Genomic DNA, 24,890 nt, shown 5'->3' on the forward strand with positions numbered 1-24,890 from the left:
GCTGCTAAAGATGCTTTCATGCTTCTTTCTGCAGGACCATGGGAGCTGAGTACTTAAATTGCATTGCACTCAGAAGTTTCAATAGTTCAGCTTGAGTATTCCAGCTTTGCAGGAGATCTAAACCGGTGCTGGGAAATCTCACTTAGAACATGTTCTCATGTCCAGAGGAAATTATATAACTCCTTTAACAGAGATAGAAAATAATAAATCCATTAATAAGCTGCTGTTTTTGACTATTCTACTTATTTCTAATATCTTTTGATGGTTAAGGGTTTAAAAACAATTCATTGCAAGAGATTTGTTATCCAGCTTGAAATGCATGTCTTAAGGGGTTTACAGAGTCACAGTGGAGCTTTTATGGTTTGGCTTTTTGGGGGGTTGTCTATTTTTGGGGGGTGTTGGTTTGATGTTTGGTTTTTTTGGGCTTTTTGTTTGTTGGGGGGGTGGGGTTTTTTGGTTTTGTTTGCTTGTTTTCTGTTTCTTTTTTTTTATTCTCTTGACTTGGCAACATATAATTCAGTATTAAAACTAAAAGGATAACTGACTGCCTTAATGCCCATATGAAGCAATATGTTTACTAGCATTTGAGTTGAGGATTTAAATCACTGCTGTTCAGATTTTGAAAGGGCCATCAGGATGCTCATTTAGAGCAGGACCTCCTACAAGCTGGCCAAATATGCTTGCTGGTCTGCTAGCTAACTTTGAACAGCTGTTTATTCTGAGTCTCTGTCTCACAAAACCATGAACTGTGATAGCAGTTTTGATGAATCAATACAAAATTTCAAGTCTCTGTGTCTTGTATTCTTGCCTAATAAATGTTTTTGTAAAAAAAAGATTTATCCAGCTGGACTGAGGCTGCACCAGATGAAAATTTATTTAAATGAAATAATACAAATCAAGGCTTGAGCAGGGGGGAAATTTGCCTGCCTTACTTTACATACTTCCCTCACCCTGTCACAAAAAGCAGACAACAGGAAAAAAAATCAAATTACTTTTTTTGGGTTTTTGATTACACATGGTAATTTGGAATATCTTTACCCTGGATCATTATTTTAAGATTGTATCCAGGTATGTAATTCTTAACAGTTTAACAGCAGTTTTTTTATGAGTGACTTGTGACTGTCTGACACATGATGCCTTAAATCTGGATTACAGCAACCTACTGAAAAGGAATGCTCTTCTAAAGAGTTGGCTTGTGGTTTGGGTTTTTGTGACAAAGTGAAAGCTAAAACAGTTTTAGTCTCATTCAAACCCACAAAAAATAATGTGTTGTTCTTATGCATTGACTGGGGGAGGAATGAAAAAAAAATCTTGGGATTTTAATCCTCTCATACTCCAAATGAAGATGCCAAAGCTGTTATACACTGAACTTGCTCTTATAAACAGCTCTGCTTTAGGAACTATTTGTTCTTTACACAAGTCACTCTTATGACAGCTTTTTTATAGGCAGTTAATGATTCTCTTAATTCAATACATAATGTCTTTCCTATATTTAAAAGATACTGTTAAACAAAATTGGCTTATTTTTAACCTTGCAAGTGCTTCACAGTATTTTCTCATTCAGGGAAAAAGTTAAATTTTCTGAAAAGTGGACTTTAGAGCCCTTACAGTAAGGCAGATTTGGCCAGTTACTGGCATTCTTCAGTACACACTGCTTTTTGTTTGTTCTCTTGGTAATAAATAACAAAAGGAGCAAATAAATTACAAATTCAGTCACAACAATTCTAGTCTGTTCACTTACAAAATGAGAATCATGCATGTTGTTCTGCAGCTTATAGTCATACTATGGAATGTAGAGATGGCTACCTCAGTTTTGGGGGAAAGCAGAAGGTAAGTGTTCTTTTTCTTCTGCTGCTGTCTCCACTGTTTTGTTTCTCTAATACAGAGCATAAATATCCAGTGTGGACACTTCTAATGGCACCCTGCTCAGATATCCTATGAAAAAGAAAACTACTTATTGCTGCATTTCAAGGGGCCAAATAGCAATAATTTTTTTTTTTTTTTTTTTTTTTTTTTTTTTTTTTTTTTTTTTTTTTTTGGATATATGTGACACAATAAAGGTGCCTGATAGCAGTTGAAGGCATATTTTTCCAGGCAGGTAAATCCCAGGTACCTTTTTTCTGTTTCATGCTGAGTGAAACTACCTATTTCTTTCTGAAGCTGCACAATATTATGCTGAAAGTGCTTCCCTTAATATTTAAAATCTCCTAGACTACCTATTTCTAATCTTTGGAAATACAACCTTTGTGTTTTCACTGCAAATATCAGGGGGAGAACAAAGGCCTAGTCACTACCAAATGTCATGTGAAAACAACTGAAGAGCTACTCTACCAGAAATGTGTCATTCACAGGGATGGTCAAAACTAAATGATGAAAAAACATGTAAGCCTTATAATAGACATATGTTAAAGCAAGTCCAGAGGAAGACAAGAACACAGAGGAAGACTGGAAGACCTTCCCTACAATGACAGCTGAGAAAGCTGGGGCTGTTCAGCCTAGAGAAGAGAAAGTTGTGTGGAGACCTTACAGTGCCCAGACCTTCCAGTATCTGAAAGTGCCTACTGGCAACCTGGAGATGTACTCTTCATCAGGACCTACAGTGATAGGCTGAGGAGGAATGGGTGCACTCTGAATGAGGGGAAATTGTGGTTAGATATTAGGAAGTTCTTTGCTGTAGGTGTGTGTGAGACTGGAACAGGTTGCCCAGGGAGGCTGTGGATTACCAGTGCTGGGAGTGTTCAAAGCCAGGTTGGATAAGACTTTGAGCAACCTGGTCTGGTGGGAGATGTCCCTGCACATGGCAGGAAGGTAGGGACAAGGTGATCTTAAAGGTCCCAGCTGTGCATAGAAGCACCTCTCACTAGACCAGGTTTCTCAGAGCTCCATCCAGTCTGGCTTTAAATGTTTCTGTGGATGGGGCATTCACAACTCTTCTGGGCTAGCTGTGTCAATGTCTCACTATCCTCAAAACAAAGAACTTCCTCCTAATAACTAATCTAAACCCACTCTCTTTTAATCTGTTCCCCTTTAACCAGTCACTCCATGCTCTTGTAAAAAAGCCCCTCTGCATCTTTTTTGTAGGCTCCCTTCAGGTATGGGATAGCTGCAGTGAGATCACCCCTAAATCACCTCTTTTCCTGATTGAACAATCCCAATTCTCTCACCCTTTCCTCAAAGGAGAAGTACTCCATCCCTCTGATCATCTTAGTGAATACCCCTGAACTCTCTGACAGGTCCCTGTTCCTGCTGTGCAGGGACCCCAGCTCTGGCTGCAGTGCTCCAGGTGGGTCTCACAGAGCAGAGCAGAGGGGCAGAATCCCCTCCCTGCCCTGCTGCCCACGGGCTCTGGATGCAGCCCAGGACACGTTTGGCTCTCTGGGCTGTGAGTGCCATGGCTGGGGCATGTCCAGCCTCTCACCCACAGCACCCCCAAGTCCTTCTGGGCAGGGCTGGGCTGGGGCTGTTCATGCCCAGCCTGTGCTGATATCAGGGGTTGATCTGACCCAGGTGCAGCACCAGCACTTGGCCTTGTTAAACCTCATCAGATTCCCATGGACACACTTCTCCAGCTTGCCCAGGTCCCTTTGGATGGCACCCCATCCTTCAGAGCTGTCAACAGCACCACCCAGCTTGGTGTCATCTGCTAATTTGCTGAGGGTGCACTCAATTCCTTGATCTATGTCACTAACAAAGATACCAAATTACAGTGGTCACATATGGACTCCTGATGGACACCACTTATCACTGATGTCCACTTGGACTCTGACCCATTGACCTTCAACCTCTGGATGTGACCATCTAAACACTTTCTTATGCATCTATCAGTAAGGAATTAGATCCATCTCTCTCCAATTCAGAGAGAATAATGTGAATGACCATGTCAAAGGCTGTACAGAAGTCCAGATAAATGACATCTGCAGCCCTTCTCTTGTCTACTGATGGAGGCATTCCACCATAGAAGGCCACTAGACTGGGCAGGCACTTGCTCCTTAAATTTTATTATAATTATTATTATTATTATTATTATTATTATTATTATTATTATTATCATTATCATTATCATTATCATTATCATTATCATTATCATTATCATTATTATTATTATTTTAACATTCAGATCCAATTAAAGCACGGCTTCAGCATGTTCAGTTAGAAATGGTGCAGACAGAAGATATGATTATTAGAGAGAATACATAGCAGACAACATTGGCCAGCAGTTTTGTTTCCCAACATATCAAAGGCTGTGCAGTTTGATGATAGTGCTAGCAACTGCAGTTGGCAAAGTTATGCTCTCAGGTGATGCAATCATGTATTCAAATTCAAGAGAAATGTGCCTTATCTCTTGGTCAGTGATCAAATCAAGACTTTTTTTTTGAGTCATCCATCTTGTAACAGATGAAACCAACAACTCTCTATTCTGAAGAATGACTCAACAACAAATCACCAGAGCCACGTGGCCTGCAGGTGGATAGTGTACTGTGCAATCCAAGACAAGGTGCAAACTGTTCTGTGTACTGATTGTGAAATGGTTTTTGCTTTCCAAAGGGTGCTATTCTGTCCCTCAATCCTCTCAATAAAAAAGATAACAAAGTAGGTATTTTGAGTTCCATGCCCACCTCTGAAGTTTGTGCTCTCAACTGTCACCACCACTGATGTTCTTCAGTAGCTGAACTCTTTTTACCTTCTCTCCTATATAAATTGTGACTTAGCATCTGCTTCAATGTGTTTTTTCAGTAACATTTTTTCTTCAAATGTAATGTAGAGGTGACAAGCTTGCAAATTTTTGTAGTACCTTGATTCTTTAAAACAATGTTGTTGAATGCATGTCCCTTTGTTTTCCCAGATAATCTGATAGTGGATGCGTTAGTGGTGTTTCACAGTTTATGAATAACTTGAAATTATATTTTTCTGATTTTTTTTTAATTTTTGTTTCTTTAACCTCAAGTAAATTCAAAACCCTAAAGCTGAATCTGCAGCAAATCACATGAACCTCATACACTATGCTGGAGAAGGCCCATGGGTCTGTGCATTACTCCATGAATATTCTTGCAAAAGTTGCTAAATAGAGATTATCATAAAATGATAGAATCACTTAGGCTGGAAAAGGTCTTTAATTATATGAAAAATGTTTCTACCTGAAAGTCAGTCAGAGACCACCATCAGCTCTAGTTTGCAGACAGTTGATGGCAAGATTTCCATTTGCATTGGAGACCTCAACTCATCCTCTTCTGATTTTTATTTTAGACTCTAAATAATGCCTTACAACAACCTCTAGGAGAATCTTTAGGACCAGAAGTAGCTTGAGTCTGACTTCTTTAGGCACATGGCTGCTTTCATTGATTAATCCTTATCGCCTTTAAGTGTTTTTGTGTCTATTTTTACAGCATTAATGTAACAGTTCAGAAATATATTTCAATGTAAATTTGCCTAACATCAGAATAGTTGGTAATTGCTCAGAATAAGATAGCTGTCTTCTTCCAGACATCCCATCAGATGCCTCCAATATATTTTATAGGTCCATTATCTAAGGGTTCTCACTCCTACTGTCTTTAAGGACAACTTGTCAGTCTTCAGCCCAAGATGACAGGATAGATGTTGTTACTCAGGGTTTGCAGTCCTCCATCAGTAAGAAGATGGAAAGGCATCAGGCAGACACAGTAAGGAACAAGCTGATTCTCATCCATTTACCAGATTTTAATTTTTTCCCACTGTTGATGTTATTGTCGTGCTGAGTGGTGGGAAATATGTAGAAATATGTAGAAAATTCTACAGGAACTTTTTAAGACTTACTTACTTAGTATGAGGTACCTGTAAGATGAGCTACTTACAGATGAAAGAGCAGGTTTGAAGAGGCTAGGGAGCTACACCAAATTTCAAATACAACACAACTTTCCATGATTTCACAGAACTGCTGATTCCATTGAAAAGTCTATGTTGAAAGGAACTCCTTGAGATCTTCTGTTCAAAACAGGTCTTTAGATTAGGTTATCCAGGGATCCTGACAATAGCATTGCGTATTTCCAAGGAAGGACATTCTACCATTTCTCTGGGTAACCTATTTTTCTGTTTAATAGCTGTCATGGCAAAATGTTGTGCAAGTCTGATCCCTGAGCTGGTTAAGCCTTGATAGCTGAAAAGAGGTCAATTTATTTTCTCAATAACAACTTAGTATATATGTAAACTAAACAGAATAAATGGCACCAGAAAGTTGGACCAACTGTGATGTCTTTGTCATCCAAACTGCAGATTTCTTAATCTTATGGAATCAGATTACATTTGTTTGCACTCCTGTGATAGTTGTATGATGCAAGGAGGTCAAAGAGTTGAGTGCAAAGCCCAGTCTGCAATGAAAACCCATAGCTACCTCACACCACAGGAGCTGCCAACAAGCTGGGCTCAGCAAAGGAAGTCCCATTGTAGAGCAGAGGCAAGAGCATTAACTTGGAGAGATGCAGAGAGAGAATTGTTTCACAGAGAATGAATACTTGTCAGGTAAGGCCAAACTGGAATAAGTCACTGAGAGTAAAAAAGCAAGTCAGACTTCAATGCTCCTTTATTCCTCTGCTATTTATCATTGAAGATAAGATCACCGGTAAACTGCTAGCCTTGGCTTTTAAACTTGGTAAGTCATTCTATAATGAATCAATTTTTAATATCTATCAGTGGGTGCTTTAAAGAAATTTGATTTCTGTTAAGAGATGGCCTTATATGTACTGAGAACCAGAAATTTAATGATATTTAAAACTGAGCACCAAAATGTCAAGTCACTCTAAGAAAAAATAGACCTAACTGCAAGAGTATTCAACTTGGCAAGCTGAAGAATAGTAAGATAGCTAAACATATCTGGTTTTTCTAGAAATGTAAGTTATCCCGTTACCAAGTAACACCTTTATAAATTTTCTTTCAGCGCTGGAAGGTATTTATGCTTTTATCCAGGGTTAAGTGCAAAACCATCAGAGTCAATTAGCTAAAATCACAAAGATGTATTGAAGTCCTACATCCATTTGAGATGTGCTGCTGTGTGTTAGTCTTTAGCTTTATATATTGGGTAGCACAACCACTGTCTGAATAGGAGACTGCAGATGTTCTCCGTGTGTTATTCTTTCATTTTCTTCAATAACATGACCAGAAGAGCATTTGTATGCACAAATATGTGAAAAAGAGGAAAAGACCTGGCTTACTAAGTCTTCAAAGTTGTTTTTGATGTAATTTTAAACCACCAGAGAATTTAATATTAGGCAGCTGTTACATCTAAGCTGATACATCTAAGTACTGCACTAAGTGCCTCACTATGAAAGTGAAACAGAAATCAGCTTGAAGATGCTTCCAAAATATTAGTCTGTGGTTTAAATACAAACTCAAATGTGACTTAACATACTGCTCAGGACTGTACTGGAATGTTTTGTTTGACAGCTCTTCAGAAAAAGCTTTCCACAGGGGAACAAGGGAACTGAATGCTCCATCTCCAATAGACTGCAAACTGAGCAGCTGGAGCGCGTGGGGGCCCTGCGACCCGTGCACCAATCAAAGGGTAAGCTGTCCTTGGAAGGCTTTGTTCCAAAGTCACAGCCAAAGGGATATCTTTCTGCCTGTTGCTTGTGAGAGTGTCAGATTGTAGGTCGCAGTACTGTACGTTCATGATTTGATGAAACCCATAATTCCAGATAATAATAATGTCAGATTTGAAGCCATAGAGTAAGAGAATAATACATCCAGTAAAAAAACACTGCTCAAGTGTTTTCATTCAAAAGTTTTCTTCATAGAAAATATCTATTTTGGCCACATGAGTGTTTCTGTTTAAAACATTATTTTTCAATAAATTTTTCCCTTGTTAAATTTAAAAAACAAAACAAAACAAAAAAAAACACAAAAAAAAAAAAAAATTATTCCTTTCCACACAGGAGAGAAATAAACAAAATAGTGAAGTAAATTAAATAGTGAAAAATTATCACCTTTACATACTAGCTAAGTATTATTCATCATAATTATTAATTCAATGTTATTTTATTCATGAATTGTGCCTGTGGATTTTCAACAGTTTCACAAAAGATGTTTAGTTTTGAAAATTTCTAAATTCTGCTGGAAGCCCTGAAGTTCTGGTAGAGCTCTCTTTTCTCTCTGAGCAATATTTATGGTGTTGTTTTTCTTTGAAGTTTCGCTCCAGACGTATTGAAAGATTTGGGCAGTTTGGTGGAAAAGCATGCCTGGAGGCCCTAGGAGACACACAGACCTGCAAAACCAGTGAAGTCTGCCCTGAAGAACCAGAACCAGACTGTGGTACTGACTTTCAGTGCAGTTCAGGTAGGTTTTGTCTTTGTGCCAAGTAAGTAACTCAGAAAACTCATTTTAGTTCTGTGAATAAGTTGCACTAGCCTCATTCTAGCATTTGAAAAAAGTCCATGGCAGGTGGGTTCAAAGCTACAATGCCAAAACCACAGCAGCAAAACTGCTCTTCCATTTTAATTTGCACCTAGTTTTAGTTCTTCTGTAACTTCCACTCCATGGTTAGAAGCTGACCATACTGACCACATCCTTTCTTCTAGCTTAACTCCCCACTTGCTACTGAATCAATGGGTTTTACGAAAATTCACCAGGAAAAAAAACTAAGACTGAAGGAATTTTAACAGAATGGATATGGAAGTTTACTGTTCTAACTGTTATAGTAGATGCTAGTTGGGGACCAGCATGTATCTAGATCCAAAATAAGATATAATTTGTAAAGAGATGCAAGGAATATAAATGTAGTGCTCAAACTTCATCAGAAATAAAGTACAAAAAGTTAATAGTAGTAAAAAATTAGCCAAAAAAACCCAGAAAGATGGTCAATGAATCTGAAGTTTCTAGCTATTTTCTGTATTGCTTTTAACTCAAATACAAGTGCAAATAGAGCAATTTAAGATTAGAAAGTACACCTTTAACTACTAGTTCACGGAGATTGTGTGGCATTTACAGGTGAGGTTGATGATATCAGTGTCATTTTATTATGCTATGTCTAATTTACCAAAGCCTTTAAATCCTATAGAAAAAAAAACTTGAATCCTTGTGTAACTTGTGATATGTAAACTCAGAAAGTTACTCAGGAAAGTTGCTTTAGAATGCAAATCACTATAGTTTTAGATGCTGCATGTCCATATTATTCATATAGTATAGCCCAAATAGCAACAATTTAAATTACTTAGAATTTTTATTGATGTTGAATTGATATTTCCATGTATTTTCTTAATACAAATAAGAAAACCCCAACTAACCTAAACTAACCTAACTTTTGAAGTTTAATATATAACAGTCTAGGATGCAACAATTTTCTTCAGATGATAGCAGCTCTCCTGCCATTTACTTTTCTCAGTCATCCTACTAACTTATATGTAACAGTGGAATGTATTTTGTCATTTGAAAGTGGCAGAGCATAGGATTTTAATCCCTCATGACAACAGTAGAAATATAAGCAGAGGAAGACCTTAATAAAGAGTAGCCAAGGGCACCATTTAAAGTCCATCTTGACAAAAATGCAGCCAGGCAATGTTTTATTCCTTGAGCAGGTCGATGCATAAAGCGAAGACTTGTGTGCAATGTAGATAATGACTGTGGAGACTATTCTGATGAGGATGACTGTGAATCTGACCCACGACCACCCTGCCGAACCCATGACATTGATGTGTCTGAAGTTGGCAGGACTGCAGGACATGGGTATGTGCTAAAACGTAACACTGGGCCTAGTGAAGAGTTTGGGATTGTCTCCAAAGCCTGCTGAAAAAACTGGGGCACAGTGACATTCCCAAAAGTGCAATATGAATCATGGTAGCATTTGTGTTCAGAAGTGCTAAGTAGCCCTTGCAAGAACACTTGACTACCATTTTATCTTGTACACTTGTGAGGATAAAAATATGCAGACAGTGTAAATCAATCATAAGGTTAGTAAACAGAATCTTACATACATGTCACATGAATAAACTTACTTTTATTTAAATGTAATGTTTATAGGCTTATAGATTAGTTTCTAAGAATATTTCACAACCAATCAGAAATTGTCAATTACTTTTCTAAAATGCACATCTAAAAGGGAAAAACTATCTCTTGACTATTTATGCAATGCAATGCCTTTCTGCGACAACAGTTTATGTGCAGCTTTCTTCCAGTATTGCATTGTCCACTTCCTCGATCTTTGTTGTTTACAGGAGCTTTCATCATTAATCTAAGTTGAAAATTAATCTTTCTGTTCTCAGGCCCTTCTGCATTTCTTTCATCTCTAACAAAAAGAAAACATGACATATTGTTTACCTACAAATAGAGTTAAAAGGCAGCAATCCAAAATGAACAGAAAATAAAAGTATACTACAGCACCACCGTGTGTTTAATGAAAGTTATGCATCCATTTCATTTCATTTCTTACTGTGAAAGAGCAAAAATGCTGCTTTTTTAGCATGGGGAAGTAAACCAAGTATGTAGGCAATTTTAGAAGTTTCTATTATAATCTGTAATAAAATCTTTCATGAGAAAATGTTGTATAGAAATGCAGTAATGACACTGGTGACTTGGATGCCTTGTTTACCACTTTGTACACTCATAAAGCTACATATACATTTGCCAGATGTAAATATTGGAAATACTGAAAAGATTGAAATTTATGAAACAGGCACAAAAGGGAAAAAAAATGATACAGAATCTTCCAAGAAGTAATTTATAGAAGTATTTCTTGTACATCAGTATACAGATGCATAGAGTTATACAGCTGATGTGCTTGGCTCCCTGGTTTTGTAATGATTTAGATTTTCTCTCTTATGCTCCAAGGAAATGCTGCTATTCCACACGGTCACACCGTGCAAGAAGAGACAATGCTACATTCCTTCTAAACATTTGATGGATGTTGTAAATACTTGATAACCAAGTACCAACAAACAAACTAATATAAGTTATTAATATATATATATATATAGCTGTTGAGATGTACATTTTAAATCCACAAGGAATGTTTTCTAACAGATGTACGTGTCAAGAGCAAAGGTTCCTCCTTTTATGCCTAAGGTTTTCATGTGTTTGAGAATGAATGTCTTTTATTTTTTTATTTCTCATACATGATCCTTCAAGAACTTTACAAAAGATGTAACTATCCCCAGTACACAGATGAGAAACCTCAAGAGATGAGGCAAGCTGCTTGGATGGAGCAAGATTCAGTTTCACAGAAGTCGTTTCCATCTCTTACAGAATTCAGCTTTTCCAGTCTACAGGTCATGTGTGCTGACACCCCCTCTGTTGAAGTAAAACTTCTCTTGTGTTTCTCTTGTAGAATCAATGTCTTAGGGATGCAGCCAATGGCCAGCCCATTTGACAATGACTTTTTCAATGGTCTTTGTGAACGGGTGCGTGATGGCAACACACGGACGTACTACCGCAAGCCGTGGAATGTGGCTGTCCTCACTTACGATGTAAGTTTAGGTCCTTTGCAAGACAGGATGTGTTTAATTGAATGCCAGCTCCTGGCATACTCTCAGAAGACTCAGCACATGTCTTGAGCCAGGTAGCAGCTTTTTAGGCTCAAGCTTGTACTAAAGGCCAGAGGGAAAGAGGTTGTGTGATCATTTACTTTGGCAATTGAGCTCAGTTATGCCAGACAAACTCCCACATTTTCATGCTGCACCTTTGCACAATAAATGAAACTATCTTTCTGGAATGTTTAAAATATGAGCAGAAGAAAGGAACAGATGTACAGAAAGGATTATGACATCCAATTTTACTAGGTAGAAGAGCAAATAAGCTACATTTTCAAATATATGTAAAAGCCACTGATAAAAAAAAAGTAGACATAATATTACAATATTCTGGTCCTACTTGTTTTTCTAACCAGTGGTTATTTTTTCTGTCCCACTGGGAAAAAAATAACATTAGGCTTTTAAGTTTCAGACTAAGACTTTCAGTGAGGTTTGAAGACCAAAAATGTTGATGATTGTTGAAAAAAATACCAGATACTTTTCAGAAATCAAAGTACAATTTTGCCTCCTAAATTACTGTAATAGGAACTTCATAAATACAATTTAAACCAGGTCCTTCTCAAAATGAATAAATATGACCCAGACATCTCAGGCTGTTTCATTTTGATGTATAACAATTTTCAGTTTCTAAAATGTGGTGTTCTGCTAATGCATACTAAAATAAGCAACATTGAAACAGGTATTCTGAATTAGTTATTGTTTGCTGTAATAAAAGAAGACAGAATCATAATTCAGACTTATTTCAGAAGTCAGAAGCTTTTAGCAAATCTTAACTGTATTTTAGGAAAGAGAGACTATCATTCTTCACATGGAGTCATAGAATTCTCCTGAGTTGGAAGGGGCCCACAAGGATCACTGAGTCCAGCTCCTGGCTCTGCACAGGACACCACAAGGGTCACACCTGGGAGCACTGTCCAAACACTTGAGCTCTGTCTGGCTGGTGCTGTGACCAATGTCCTGGGGAGCCTGTTCCAGTGCTCAATCACCCCCTTGGGGAAGAAATTTTTTTAATATCCTAACTACACTTCCCCTGACACAGCTTCAGGCCATACCCTTGGGTCCTGTCAGAGTTCATTGGAGAGAACAGATCAGTGTCTGCCCCTCCTCTTCCCTCATAAGTAAGCTGTAGACAGTGTAAAAGGACTGTGGACACACATAAATTACTTTAACAGTGTTGCATGCTGAGATTTAATATTCACTAAATTATTGTCAATGCAGTTTTCTGTTCACTTTTGAACCACTGAACTCATGCCAATGAGAATGTTTGTGGAGAGAGTGCTATTTCCATCTGTTTTCATTTAAAAGCAAAGAATTGTAAGAAAATGCATTGATATGCTCTGTAACAAGTAGAGGTTTAAAGTGCTACATAGATTTTTCTATTACTGCCTGTTGTTTTCTCATACAACCTTTCTTATATCTTTTTTCAGACAAAAGCAGACAAAAGTTTTTCATCTGTGTACTACCATGATCGTGTGAAAATGTTACGAGAGGTTTACATAGAAAAAGAGAAACACTTTAATGCTGACTTCTCTCTGAAATACACACCTACTGATGGAAGTAACAAAAATGGTTCAGAAGGAAATTTCAAGTATGACTACAGAAAGAACTATACATTTAGTTCCATCCTGCAAAGCTTCAAAGAAAGGGTGAGATTAATTCTTCTAAAGGTTTTAATGTAGCTATTTGAAATTGTATCATTTATGCAGTGTTAGAATTAGACAATAATAATCAAAGTATTCTAGTCAGATGCTGCTTTCTTAAATTCATTTTTAAAAAGAAATACTGGTGACAATAAGGTTATGATTTCAGACACAGCCAAATGGCAACTCAAAGTATCTTCTTTTTCCCACTGTTTTATTTGACCCCTATCTTCAGCATGTTAGATCATCTTCAGGGGCTTGGAGTTAGACAAGATCAAGACCTCTGGCCTCATCCTAATTAAAGAGTGCAATATGGGCAAATCAGATCAAGTCTTATGATGAAAAATTGCCACTGGGTAGGCCTACACTACATACACACAAAATAAATGTTAGGAATAATCACCAGACATTTGGGTACACCTTTACTAATAAACTAGCCAGAACTATAAGGCATGGGCACTAGCACTGGCACACAAGAATCCACAGTTTTACTAGCATGCTACCATGACTTTAATCAGTGGTAGTTCTCATAAGCAGTGCCCATTCTGCACTTCCCCACAGCATCTTTGAAGGGAATGTTCTTGCAGTTTGGAGAAACTCAAGCCCATTCTGAGATTGTGCATAAGCCCTGCCTTTATCTGCCCTTTGAGACAGTGTAAAGACCCTACCACATTTTATTTGATAGCAAAGAACTAGCATTTAGCAAAGTCAAAATGAGACCACAAAAAGTGATGCTAGACAAGTTGTGGTTGAATCCTAGACAGCAGACAAGCCCCAGGCAGCTGCTCCTTCACTCCCTCAACAGCAGGCTTCGGGAGAAAGTGAGAAGGTATAAACAAGAGAACTCGTGGGTTGACATAAAGATAGTTCAATAGGAAAGCAAAGCCCACGCACACAAACAAAGCAAAACAAAGAATTCTTTCACTGCTTCCCACAGGAAAGCAGGTGTTCAGGCATTTCCAGGAAAGCAGAGCTCTGTTATGCATACTGTTTGGGAAAACAAATGTCATCTCTCCAAACATTACCCCTTTTCCTCCTTCTTCAACTCAATATACAGAGCCCAATGTTATATGGTATGGAATACCCTTTGGATCAATTTGAGTCACCTGTCCCAGCTGTGTCTCCTCCAACCTTCCAAGTACCCCCAACTTCCTTACCAGCACAGTAGTACAAAAAGTAGAAAATGTTTTGTATGGTGCAAGCAATGTTCAGCAATAATAAAAACATCTCTGTATTATCAACCCTGTGTTCAGCACAAAACCCAAACACAGTCTCATGATATCCACTGTGAAGAAAATTAACTTTTTTCTCAGCTAATGTAAGCAGAACATGGCCTAATCCAGCAGCTTTGTGCTAATGAAATTAACTGATCGGGTCATAAAACCTTTTCCACACTTTATGCCAAGGTCTATGATTACAATATGCCATCATATACAAGACATATCAACTCTACAGACCTGAAGTGCACCATGTGCAAGGAGTATTAGATTTGCCTCAGCTAATTAAAATTTTCAAGTTTGTCAGTCTTCTTGTCTAGGACCCATTCAGAGCTCTGGAGGTCAAATAGATATAAGGAAAAGCTAAGCTAATTTATATCATTGATTAATTAAAATAATGCTGAAGACTAAGATCTGCATTACAAAGATAAGCTGAATCCAGCATTGCCTTTGTACTGATATGAATTTTCTCAGGATGGAACAAGCCCTTTAAACCTCAAACCATGAACCTTCACAGACATAAAAAAACAAGCTCAGGGGATTTTAATATCTGCTTATCGTCTAGTGACGTGTGATAGGAGTTTTGGACCCAAATTCTTGCTGAGAGATCAGTTCAGAGAATGAGTCACAATCTGTCACAAGTTGAGGTCTATCACACAAAGTCATGGGGCTGCAGGGTAGTGGAGTGAGAGTCCCTGCACGAGATTCCCTCCAGTTAAAGTCAGAATCCTGGAGGTGCCTGGAGGAACCCGACGAGAAACAATCTGTGTATGCTGCTTGGCAGGAATATTGCACCTACCAAAATTTCCTCACAGTTATATAGGTGCCCGAAGATTTCTGCCAGTCTTAAGCACCATTTGAGTCAGCAGTTTAAGATCTTTTAAATTGTGCTGGATAACGTGATGGTCAGGTGCTAGGTCCCTTTTACATACCTCCTCTTGGGCACTTCTATTAAGGGAGTCACATAAATACTGCAAATAATAATGGGGTTTGGAAGACATGTGCTCTCTTAGAGTCATAAATGCAACTATTTCAAGATTTTATTTCACAAGTTACAGGCAGTAGCTAGGTCCTAATTTAGAATATGATATAAAATCACCTGGAGTGTAATTTACAAAAATATCAGTTGCTATACCTAGACTTACAATGTATGTATAGCTCAAATACATAAAAGGCAGTTTTTTCCTCATTAATTATCCTTTTGTGATGCTGATTTGGGACTTTTTGTTTTTAATTGGAGCTGTGCCCTTCCTTCTGACAGTCTGAGAATAACAGAAAGTAATCCAAAAAGAGAGAGTACTTAGTTCTGCTCTGACTATAAAAAGAGGAAACTCCATCTGACCTGAGTGGGCAGCTTCTGCTGTTTAGCAAGCCATGTAGAACTATTTTTCAATGTTACAAAAGTCAGAAAGCAACTTTCCGAAAGGCATTGTGCTTAAAGAGACCTGCTGTCAAATAGATCACAAAGGCCTTGCTGAAATGAGTAGGGGAAGAGTTCTACAAAATTAGAAGAACTAAAATAACTCCCTTGCTGCTTCCTCAGTTTAAATCAGAGAGCTTTTTAATTTTTGTAAAACTAGTTTGTCTGGTTTCCGTAACACTAGATTGAATGCCATGCTGAAAAGTGCTGCAACTTGTTTATAAGTAAAATAGAATAGATGTTCATGCTGTGCTGCATACCGGAATGGCATTCTCCTCTCTTTTCTTCTCCCTGCATTCAGAACCAAACATTTCTGCATGTAAAAGGACAGATTCAGCTGGGAAGGTTCCAAATTCGGAGTCGTGATGTCCGTCTCACAGATAGTTTCCTTGATGATTTAAAATTTCTGCCTGCTGAGTATGACAAGGGGGAGTATTTCAAATTCCTGGAAGATTATGGAACTCACTACGCGGTCTCTGGAACTGTAGGAGGAAGATACGAACTTGTTTATGTGCTGGATAATTTTGCTATGTCTCAACTAGGTATCTTTCTGCTGGCCTTGCTATGACAAGTACCCAGACTCCCAAAGAGACGTGGGATAGTAGATCTGTGTATGTGGATAAATACTGAGAACAGCACAGTTCAGTGCATGTTGCTTGTGGCACACCTTACATTATAGAATTACATGAGTAAACAGAGAAAAGAGTCAACCTTTATAATTTACAGAACTATTTGAAATCTCTGGTTTAAGTTTGTGACTAAGAGGGGCAAAAAAACCTTAAACAGACTTTGTGAATACATTAGCAATAATTGCATGATTCACAAAAGATTTCCAAGGATATGAAAACCCACCTAAACCCTAAATCCTATTTGGCAGCTGGTATCTTTTTTGTGGTACAAACACTCTAAGAATATGGTGGTGACAAAAAACAAGGAATAAATTGAAGTGCTTGATAGAAACCACATAGAGCATGTGAGTATGTTGAAATTGATTTCATAGCTTTCAACATTCACAGTGGAATGTTCCACGCCCTGATTAAAATAAAAGAGTTGAAATTTAATCTTCTCTCATGTACAGTTCAGATATATGTGGGTTTGTGCTGGATTAAAGTGATCACACTGAAATAAAGTGAGAAAAGGTAATTCTCACATTGATTTTGGAGATCTGAAAATAAGCAACTGCTGCTTATAGCACCAATAAAAATATTACTATCAAATATTCAGGCTATGAAAAGGGACATGGGATAAACATGTCACTTTCATTTCCCACTATTAATCTGTTCAGCATCTCAAGATTGTAGTTCTGGATTTTTTCAAGTCCCAATTTTAAGCAAAATTCTTTCTGAAAACAACACTGAAGTTGCAGATGATATGTTTGGGTTCAATAAGGAAACAGTAGTGGGTAGAGGAGGATTAGAATTAATGGAAAAAGCATACTTTTAAGAGATCAGTGGCCTTAATTTTACAGGGAGAAGAAATGGAGAAATATAATTGAGGTTAGAAGAGAGACTGAGAGAATTCAGTAATCTAGTATATAAATTGTATATATTTACTTTTTTTGTAAATATTGAGCAACAGCAAAAGACAAATTTTCAGTATAATAAAAGGGAAAAAATAGTTCATAAAGGAAGACCTGCTTTCAGCTAGATAAAGGAAAACAGATATCCATTTCTAGTATTTTCCTAGTCACCATGGATCTCACCTGCATCTGTTCAGGCACTTCAATTACAGCCATCCTTATATTCATTACATAGACAAGGAAAAAATAAAAGATGGATGGGAAGAAGAAAGCCACAAACATTTCCAATAGGCCTGAAATATATTCTGTAAGAATAATAATGTTTCATTATTTATGCTTATTCAGTCTATCTAATTACCTATTTCTACTTCCAGGAATCACTGTAGAAGATGTGAAAAAATGCCTTGGATATCACTTAGATGCCAATATTGCATATAAAAGTATACAAGCCAATTTTAATGTTGATAGTGGTAAATGTGAAAGCATTCATAAGAAGGACAAATGTAAGTATATCCTTGATTTACATAATATATTTTGCTTAAGGAAAGATAATACTACTTCCCCTGAATAACCAATATAGCTATTAGGGAAAAGCCAAATCCAGTACAGCAATACAGGTGAGATTCACATTCTTTCATGCTCCCAAGTCAAGACAACCTGAGAATGTGTTCCCAGCATGCACACACATGAGCACACCAGCATGATGCATACATACATACATACATATATACATACATACATACATACATACATACATACACACACGCATCACTGGCCACAAATAAATACAGACAAAATGCAGACAAAATACATACAGCACTCAGGCAAACACAAATGGCACAAATGGCTTCACCATTTTCTCCTCTCCATCTGATCAGGGACAAAGCCTTTTGGTGGGCAATATCACAGAATCACAAGATGGTTGAGGGTTGGGAGGCCATCTTGTCCAAGACAACACAAGCCTCAGATATTTCAGTCCCCCCACAATATTTATATATAATCAGAACAGATAATTCCAGCAGCTGACCTTAAATATCCAGTTGACTCAGCAACTCCATTTTTAGCCTCTCCTGTTAGAGATATATAACACCAGGCCCACAACTCCATTCCTGTTGCTGGTGCAGACACTCCGATGCACACCCATTGTGGAAGTCTCCAGGGACTGGCCTTAGGTGCTCAGTCGATAGAGTAATTGGTCCTTAGATCCTCTTACCTCCAGCTGCAGAAATGCATTCATATGCAAACAGATCTCAGTCAAACCCAGAACCTTGAGAACTCTCCAGTATTTGGCCTAGAAACCCAGCTCATCCACTTGTCTCACACTGGAGACATAAAATCATAGAATGGTTCGAGTTGGAAGGAACCTTAGAGATTATCTAGTTCCAACATATCATTTTGGAAAGGGATTCAGCACACTATACCAGGCTGTCCAGAGCCCCACCCAACCTGACCTTTAACAGTTACAGGGACAAGGCACAGTTTCTTTGGGTAATCTGTTCCATTGCTTCACTGTGCACTGAGTACTTCTACAATCTAATCTAGATCTTTCCTCTTTTGGTTTAAAAGGACTCCTCCTTGTTCTGCCACTATCTATCTAACCAAGTCAAAATATTGTCCTCCTCTCTCTTTATAAGCCCCCTTCAAGTACTGGAAGACTGCAATGAAGTCTCCCCAGAGTCTTCTCTTTTCCAGGCCGAAAAACCTCATCTCTCTCACCCTCATAGGAAAAGGTCTTCCAGCATTCTGTCCATTTCTGTGTCCTCCTCTGGACTTGCTCCACAGGGTTCACATCTTGTGCTGGAGACCCCTGAGCTGAACACAGGTGGGATCTCAGGAGAGCAGAATAGAGGGGCAAAATCTCTTCCCTTGCCCTGCTGCCCACGGGGCTCTGGATGCAGCCCAGGACACGTTTGGCTCTCTGGGCTGTGAGTGCCATGGCTGGGGCATGTCCAGCCTCTCACCCACAGCACCCCCAAGTCCTTCTGGGCAGGGATGCTCTCCATGAGCTCTTCTCCCAGTCTGTGCTCAGGCTGAGATATTGCCTGACCCAGGTGCAGCACTTTGCACTTGCACCTGCTAAACCTCATGAGATTTCTGGGGGCTCACTTGCCAAGTTTGTCTGGGTCTCAGGATGGAATCGTTCTGTTGTGTTAATGGATCCATTTTGTGTAATCTGGAAACTTTCTGAGGGTGTACTCTCTACCATTTGTGATAAGCATCAGTGCCAAAGTAGAGCCCTGAGGGACATCACCTGTCACCAGCCTCCACCCAGATTTAGAGCCATTGACCACAACCCTCTGGCTGTGCCCATCCAGCCAATTCTTGCCCACCAATAAGTCCATATGTCAGGTCCATATATCTCCAATTGGGAGATAAGGAAGTCATGTGGAACTGTAGCAAAGGCCTTGCAGAAGGCTAAGTACCTGATATGAGTTGATTGCCCCTTGCTGACTGTTGCTGTCACTGCATCATGGAAAGCCACCATATCTAGTCCACAGCAACAGCTGCTCTGGTACTTGGCTTCCAAACCACTTATCTCTTGACACCTGCTAGTCATCACACACTGGTATATGCATGGTAACTTGTTCGTTACCACCACAAAAATCAGGTGCCTGTGAGCCCTTGTCCAGCTCTACCTGCTGGCACACAGGGCTTTATACACATCTATGCACACAGAATAGAATCCCTTCACCCTAGGAAAGAGAATGGAATTTGGTAAATGGTAAACCAGCACAGACTGCAAAGATGAAGGACAGTACACAGCAGAGAAGTTCACAGATCAGTGATTTTTCTATATGCAATCAGTTCCCTTTCTTTGCCTTTATCCCTTTATTTTCTCAAGTTTGTTCCTCCCAAAGCTTGAATCCCCCCTTACTTTTTCAATGGCATTCCTGCAAATGTATGCTAATTGTTTAAGTTTGTGCAATCCATGGACTCATCTTGCTGATTCATCCTCAGCCTTATCCTGAAGGAGCTAATGGCTCTGCTGGAACAGGCTTGGCTGCTCAAGGCAGGGCTCCCTTTCTCTGATTACCTTGTTTGTGTTCCCTGCTGCTTTACGAGTCTGGAGATGGGCTTTGTTCCACATGGAATAAAAATTGCAAAAGGGAAGGATATTTACTTCTATTAAGTACATAAGAGGCAATTATTTTCAGTGTTCTGCTCTTGTATTTTAATTATGAAGCAAAAGATCCTACTATACTAATTCCTACCCTATTTTAGCTTAGCTCAGGGGATACAGTTGAATTATTCATTATTGTCTGCTTGTCATCAAAGGACTGTGATCTCCATAACGTGTCTCAGTTTGTCCTATCTTTTCTTTTCCTTTCAGATCTAGGGTTTTCTAATTTAATCAAAAAATAAAATATTTCCTCCCACATAAGAGGTATGACCAAAGAGATATTGAATTCTGCTACAACCAAGAGTTCTCTCTATAATCATTTTACAAAGAGAGACTGGGAGGACAGATGTTCTTCCAAATTCATGGACATTAAAAATCCCTCTTCATACTCTTTTTGTTTTCTGCAGCAGAAGTGAATGATAATGCTGTCATTGATGATGTCCTTTCCTTGGTTGAGGGAGGGCAGATTGACTTTTCAGTTAAAATCAAAGAAATGTTACTACGAGGATCCAAAGCAGTTGATGTAGAGGATTACATACAGTGGGCTAAATCTTTGGTTGATGCTCCAGTAGTGATACAGCAACGGGTAAGTACAGCTTCTTCAAAGCTGTGACTTTTTACAGTTTGAAAGCTTTTGTTCTAAGATGGAGGTGAGACTCCAAGTTTATCATGAACTGTGAACGTCATTGTCTTTATGTTAACTGTTTCTTCAGAACTTTGGAAAAGTGTGTTATGCATGGGCTTTTTTATGTTCTACAGCCTTCTCCAATACATACACTTGTTCCAGTTAAGATGAGAGATGCATATTTAAAGAAACAAAATTTGGAAAGAGCAATTGAAGACTACATTACCGAATACAGTGTGTGCAAATGTGAACCCTGTAAAAACGGAGGCACCCTTGTGCTGGTAGATGGAGTCTGTACATGCCTGTGCTCAAGTTATTTTAAGGGAATTGCTTGTCAAATTCCCAAATCTACACTAGTGAAAGGTTAGTAAATACTCCAAATAAACTAAAATGAGCATATATTTTGTAACAATATGCTGACAAAATGAGCCTTCATAAAAACAGAAGCATTTCTTAGCACTTCCTTATACCTACTACAGTCAAATCTCAGGGGCAAGATTTGGAAGTTAAGGTAAGTTACTGGATTCTTTACAAAAATAGGGTATTCCAATTTGCAGTTCATTGTCCAACATACATTACTGTGTCTTGGATTGACACAAAGTTCATTTAAGTACACAGGAGTATTATTGAAGCCTGGTGCAATACTGGTAAACTGATTTCAGGCAAAAGCAATCTCACTACATCCTAAACTATTTTGTCTTCAGTTTTCTGCAAAAGCTCAGTGTCTGCTAGCACATGATCATGTTTCACAATTACTGTGCTAGTTTAATGTTAGGTTGGGGAAAAGGGAAAAGAATGCAGTGCCACAACTGACAACACAAAAATTCACTGTGCAGTAAATTCATTCTCTGTGGCCAGGTTTCTAATGCATAGGTGCCCAAAATAGACCTTAGAGCTTGTTTCTAGAGCATAACAAAAATGTTGAAAGCCCAAGGCTCTTAAGCATTGCTATTGACAAAGATTTTTAAAAGCCAAATTTTGGTTGTGATGGGTTGTGTTCAGGAGTCTGCAATGATCTGCAGAATCACCATAACTGAGTTGAATCATGGTCTACCTTGAAAGAGGTAGATGGCCTAATCCTGTATGATGTCTTAACACCAGTTGTGACTGATGGAGGCTGGAGCTGTTGGAGCACTTGGTCTACCTGCATCAATGGAGAGAGCACTCGAACTCGCCAGTGTAATAACCCTGCACCAGGACCTGGTGGCAGACCATGCCAGGGAGAAGGCATTGAAAAACGGCCCTGTGAAGAAGGCAAATAGTTTTGGCACTCAAAAACAGGTAAGCAGCCTCTTTAAATGTGTTACTGCAGTTTAGAATAAAAGCTCAGCCAATATTTGGGGAATTTCAGAAATGCAGTTAATGAAGTTCAGTTATGTATTTCACTTAAATCTGTGATTTGATGCCACCTTTGATCAACGGCTGTGTATTGCACCTATGAAAGGTTAGATTGCATTTTAATGTTTTGACAAGTAATGTTATATTAGAGAATTTGAGATTAGAATAGAATTATGGATAAGAATAGATTAAAAAAAAATACAGTTCTCAAAAAACCAGATTTCATCTCCAGTCAGACTATCCATCAAAAAGCTTATGACTTAAGGAGAAGGAAGAGATCTATTTCCCAGGAAAAAAAATATTAAGACGGTTTAGGCAACTGAAGTCTCTTGCTTGACAAACAGAATGCTGAAATCCAACAAAGCTAGTGCTACAGCAGATTTGAAATTTTCAGCTTGAAGAAATATATTTTTAAGAAACGTTTAAGTATGGTTTTGTCACAAGCTTTTGGTGAGTTTTTTAGCTTCTGGGGTTTATTAAGCTAGTATTATTAAATTATTGCTGTTGTTGTTGCTGTTGTTGTTATTTACTGAAAAGCAAAACAAAAAACAAGAAACAAACAAAATAAAACAAGATTTTGAGGATGTATGCTCTGGTCTCCAAAATGGCAAGTTAGACCCAAATTTCTTCACCTGCTGAAAACCATAATAGTTTTTATGCCCAGAAAAAAAAAGTAGTTGGGTTTTGTGTTTAATAAATGGCCTTCTGAAAGGCCACAAGAGGAGAAGAGGCGGAAAGATAGGGAAAAATGTTGAATGTTTCCCCACTGAAACTACTCCATAGTAAGTCTTGCAAGATGTCCTCTACCTGCACCAAAAATATGTATCAGCAGATTTCTACTGCCCTCTCTCAGCTTCAGTAGATCTCAACTACCTCTAGTATTTCACCTGTGAAGCACTCTGAAGAAATCATGGCCAGCAAGACTTAACAGTCCCATGTAAGGAAATTACAACACCTTCCTACAGCACCAAAATTTTAGAGCTACTTATTCCATATGTTATTACACAAGTGGAAAACATAAAATTGAGAGAAGAAAACTATACAGATCTGAAAGATCAAGAGTAATATCTCAAGGACAGGCATAAGTAGCGTAAATTAAATAAACCAGCAAGTGATAGATTTTAAACAGACTGAAGACCTGTCCTTCACACAATAGGCATACCAAAAGTAAATATGTATTTTAAAACCTCAACACAATAAAAAAGGAAGGTTATTAAAGGTAGATCATCACAAAGGTTCACTCAGGAAGTCGCTGAAGAATCAATTTTTGCAGGATTGGAAACTATTCTGGGAATGTATTGCTATGTGTTTCCCTACTCTGGATATTCCCTAGGTCAAGTGCTCCCTTGTTAAATTCAGGGTATGAAGTTAACCTTTGTTTTATTCAATGAAGCTAGTTTTATTAAAATAAAAACAAACCTCAAAAGCAGCTTGATTTTATTCCTGCACTTGTGTCATTAACATGTTCCTCTTCAGCCATGAGAGCAAACACCCACAATGATTATCCATGACATGCACATATTCACGAACAATTCCTCTGATATGGCATAGAAAAAAATATTAACTTAACTTTGGCTTCTGATATTTATATGGTTTCAGACATGTGGAGTCCACACTCTTGAAGCAAAAGTTTGATATTTAAGTCTTTGGAAAATCACACTATGACTTTTGATTCATCCTTCACAAAATCACACAGAGTCTCAGAATGGGTCAGGTTAGAAGGGACCACATTGGGTTATCTGGTCCAATCTCCCTGCTCAAGCATGGTCATCCTAGAGCCCATAGCACACCATTGTGTCCAGATGGTTCTTCGTTAGAATTCCTTTACAGTACAGTCATAGCTGGGATACAATAAAATCATGACCTTAGTGAGCTATGAGAGTAAAATTTATTTTACGTTTTGACCAAATATATATGTTGTATCTATTACATCCTATCATTTCTTCACTATTTTTCATCTTTTTTTAGAAAAAAAACGAATGGATTTCATACTGGTTCCACAAATCACAATTTCTGCTGGCCAGCTGGCTACACCAGAACAGTGGAATGGCATGACTTAAAAGCACCTGCAGTTTAAATGATCTGTAATCAAAACAAAGTAATAAACTATAAACACAATTAACAGAGATGTTCTGATAAAGTAGCTGTTGTCAACCTTTTATTTGTCTTTGGCTGTCATTAGAACATGAATACTCCATCTTTGTTAGTCAATGGAGTCTCCCTTTATCAATGTTCTTTCATAATTATTTCTAGCATGTTTTCAAATTGATTTTGAAAGTTTTTAAAAACTCAAATCCAGCACAATTATAAGAATAGTGCGTATAGCATCATTTGATTGCTAGCATGTTGTTAGAGAAGAACTTTGAAGAGTCATTATCTTCAGCAAAATGCCCTTGGAGATTTACATCAACCCTATGTTTTACATCTAATTCATGATGTAAATTCAGATCACCAGGATGTTTATAAATACACATAGCTTCACTAGACCTATTTTGCTTGCTCCTTGCAATATTTGAAGAAAAGT

The 24,890-nt window shown here is 38.1% G+C and overlaps 1 protein-coding gene across 1 annotated transcript; it reads left to right on the forward strand.

The window, feature by feature from the left end:
• Nucleotides 1-1,694: 1,694 nt before the first annotated feature.
• Nucleotides 1,695-22,309, forward strand: C9 (complement C9). The gene is made up of 11 exons (XM_056514091.1): nucleotides 1,695-1,830; nucleotides 7,414-7,531; nucleotides 8,154-8,301; nucleotides 9,540-9,687; nucleotides 11,285-11,423; nucleotides 12,914-13,132; nucleotides 16,065-16,305; nucleotides 17,657-17,785; nucleotides 20,811-20,989; nucleotides 21,163-21,391; nucleotides 22,130-22,309. The coding sequence occupies exons 1-11, from the start codon at nucleotides 1,745-1,747 to the stop codon at nucleotides 22,288-22,290; spliced, it is 1,797 nt and encodes a 598-aa protein (XP_056370066.1). The 5' UTR covers nucleotides 1,695-1,744; the 3' UTR covers nucleotides 22,291-22,309.
• Nucleotides 22,310-24,890: the final 2,581 nt, after the last annotated feature.

Source organism: Oenanthe melanoleuca, chromosome Z, assembly GCF_029582105.1.
Source record: "Oenanthe melanoleuca isolate GR-GAL-2019-014 chromosome Z, OMel1.0, whole genome shotgun sequence".
Lineage (NCBI taxonomy): Eukaryota > Metazoa > Chordata > Aves > Passeriformes > Muscicapidae > Oenanthe > Oenanthe melanoleuca.

Excerpts from the sequence above, each read along its gene's own strand:
- C9 (XM_056514091.1), top strand. The coding sequence starts at position 1,745 with ATGAGAATCATGCATGTTGTTCTGCAGCTTATAGTCATACTATGGAAT. Across the intron at positions 1,831-7,413 it reads GTTTTGGGGGAAAGCAGAAG|CTCTTCAGAAAAAGCTTTCC; the intron begins GTAAGTGTTCTT and ends TTTGTTTGACAG. Across the intron at positions 16,306-17,656 it reads TTTTGCTATGTCTCAACTAG|GAATCACTGTAGAAGATGTG; the intron begins GTATCTTTCTGC and ends TTCTACTTCCAG.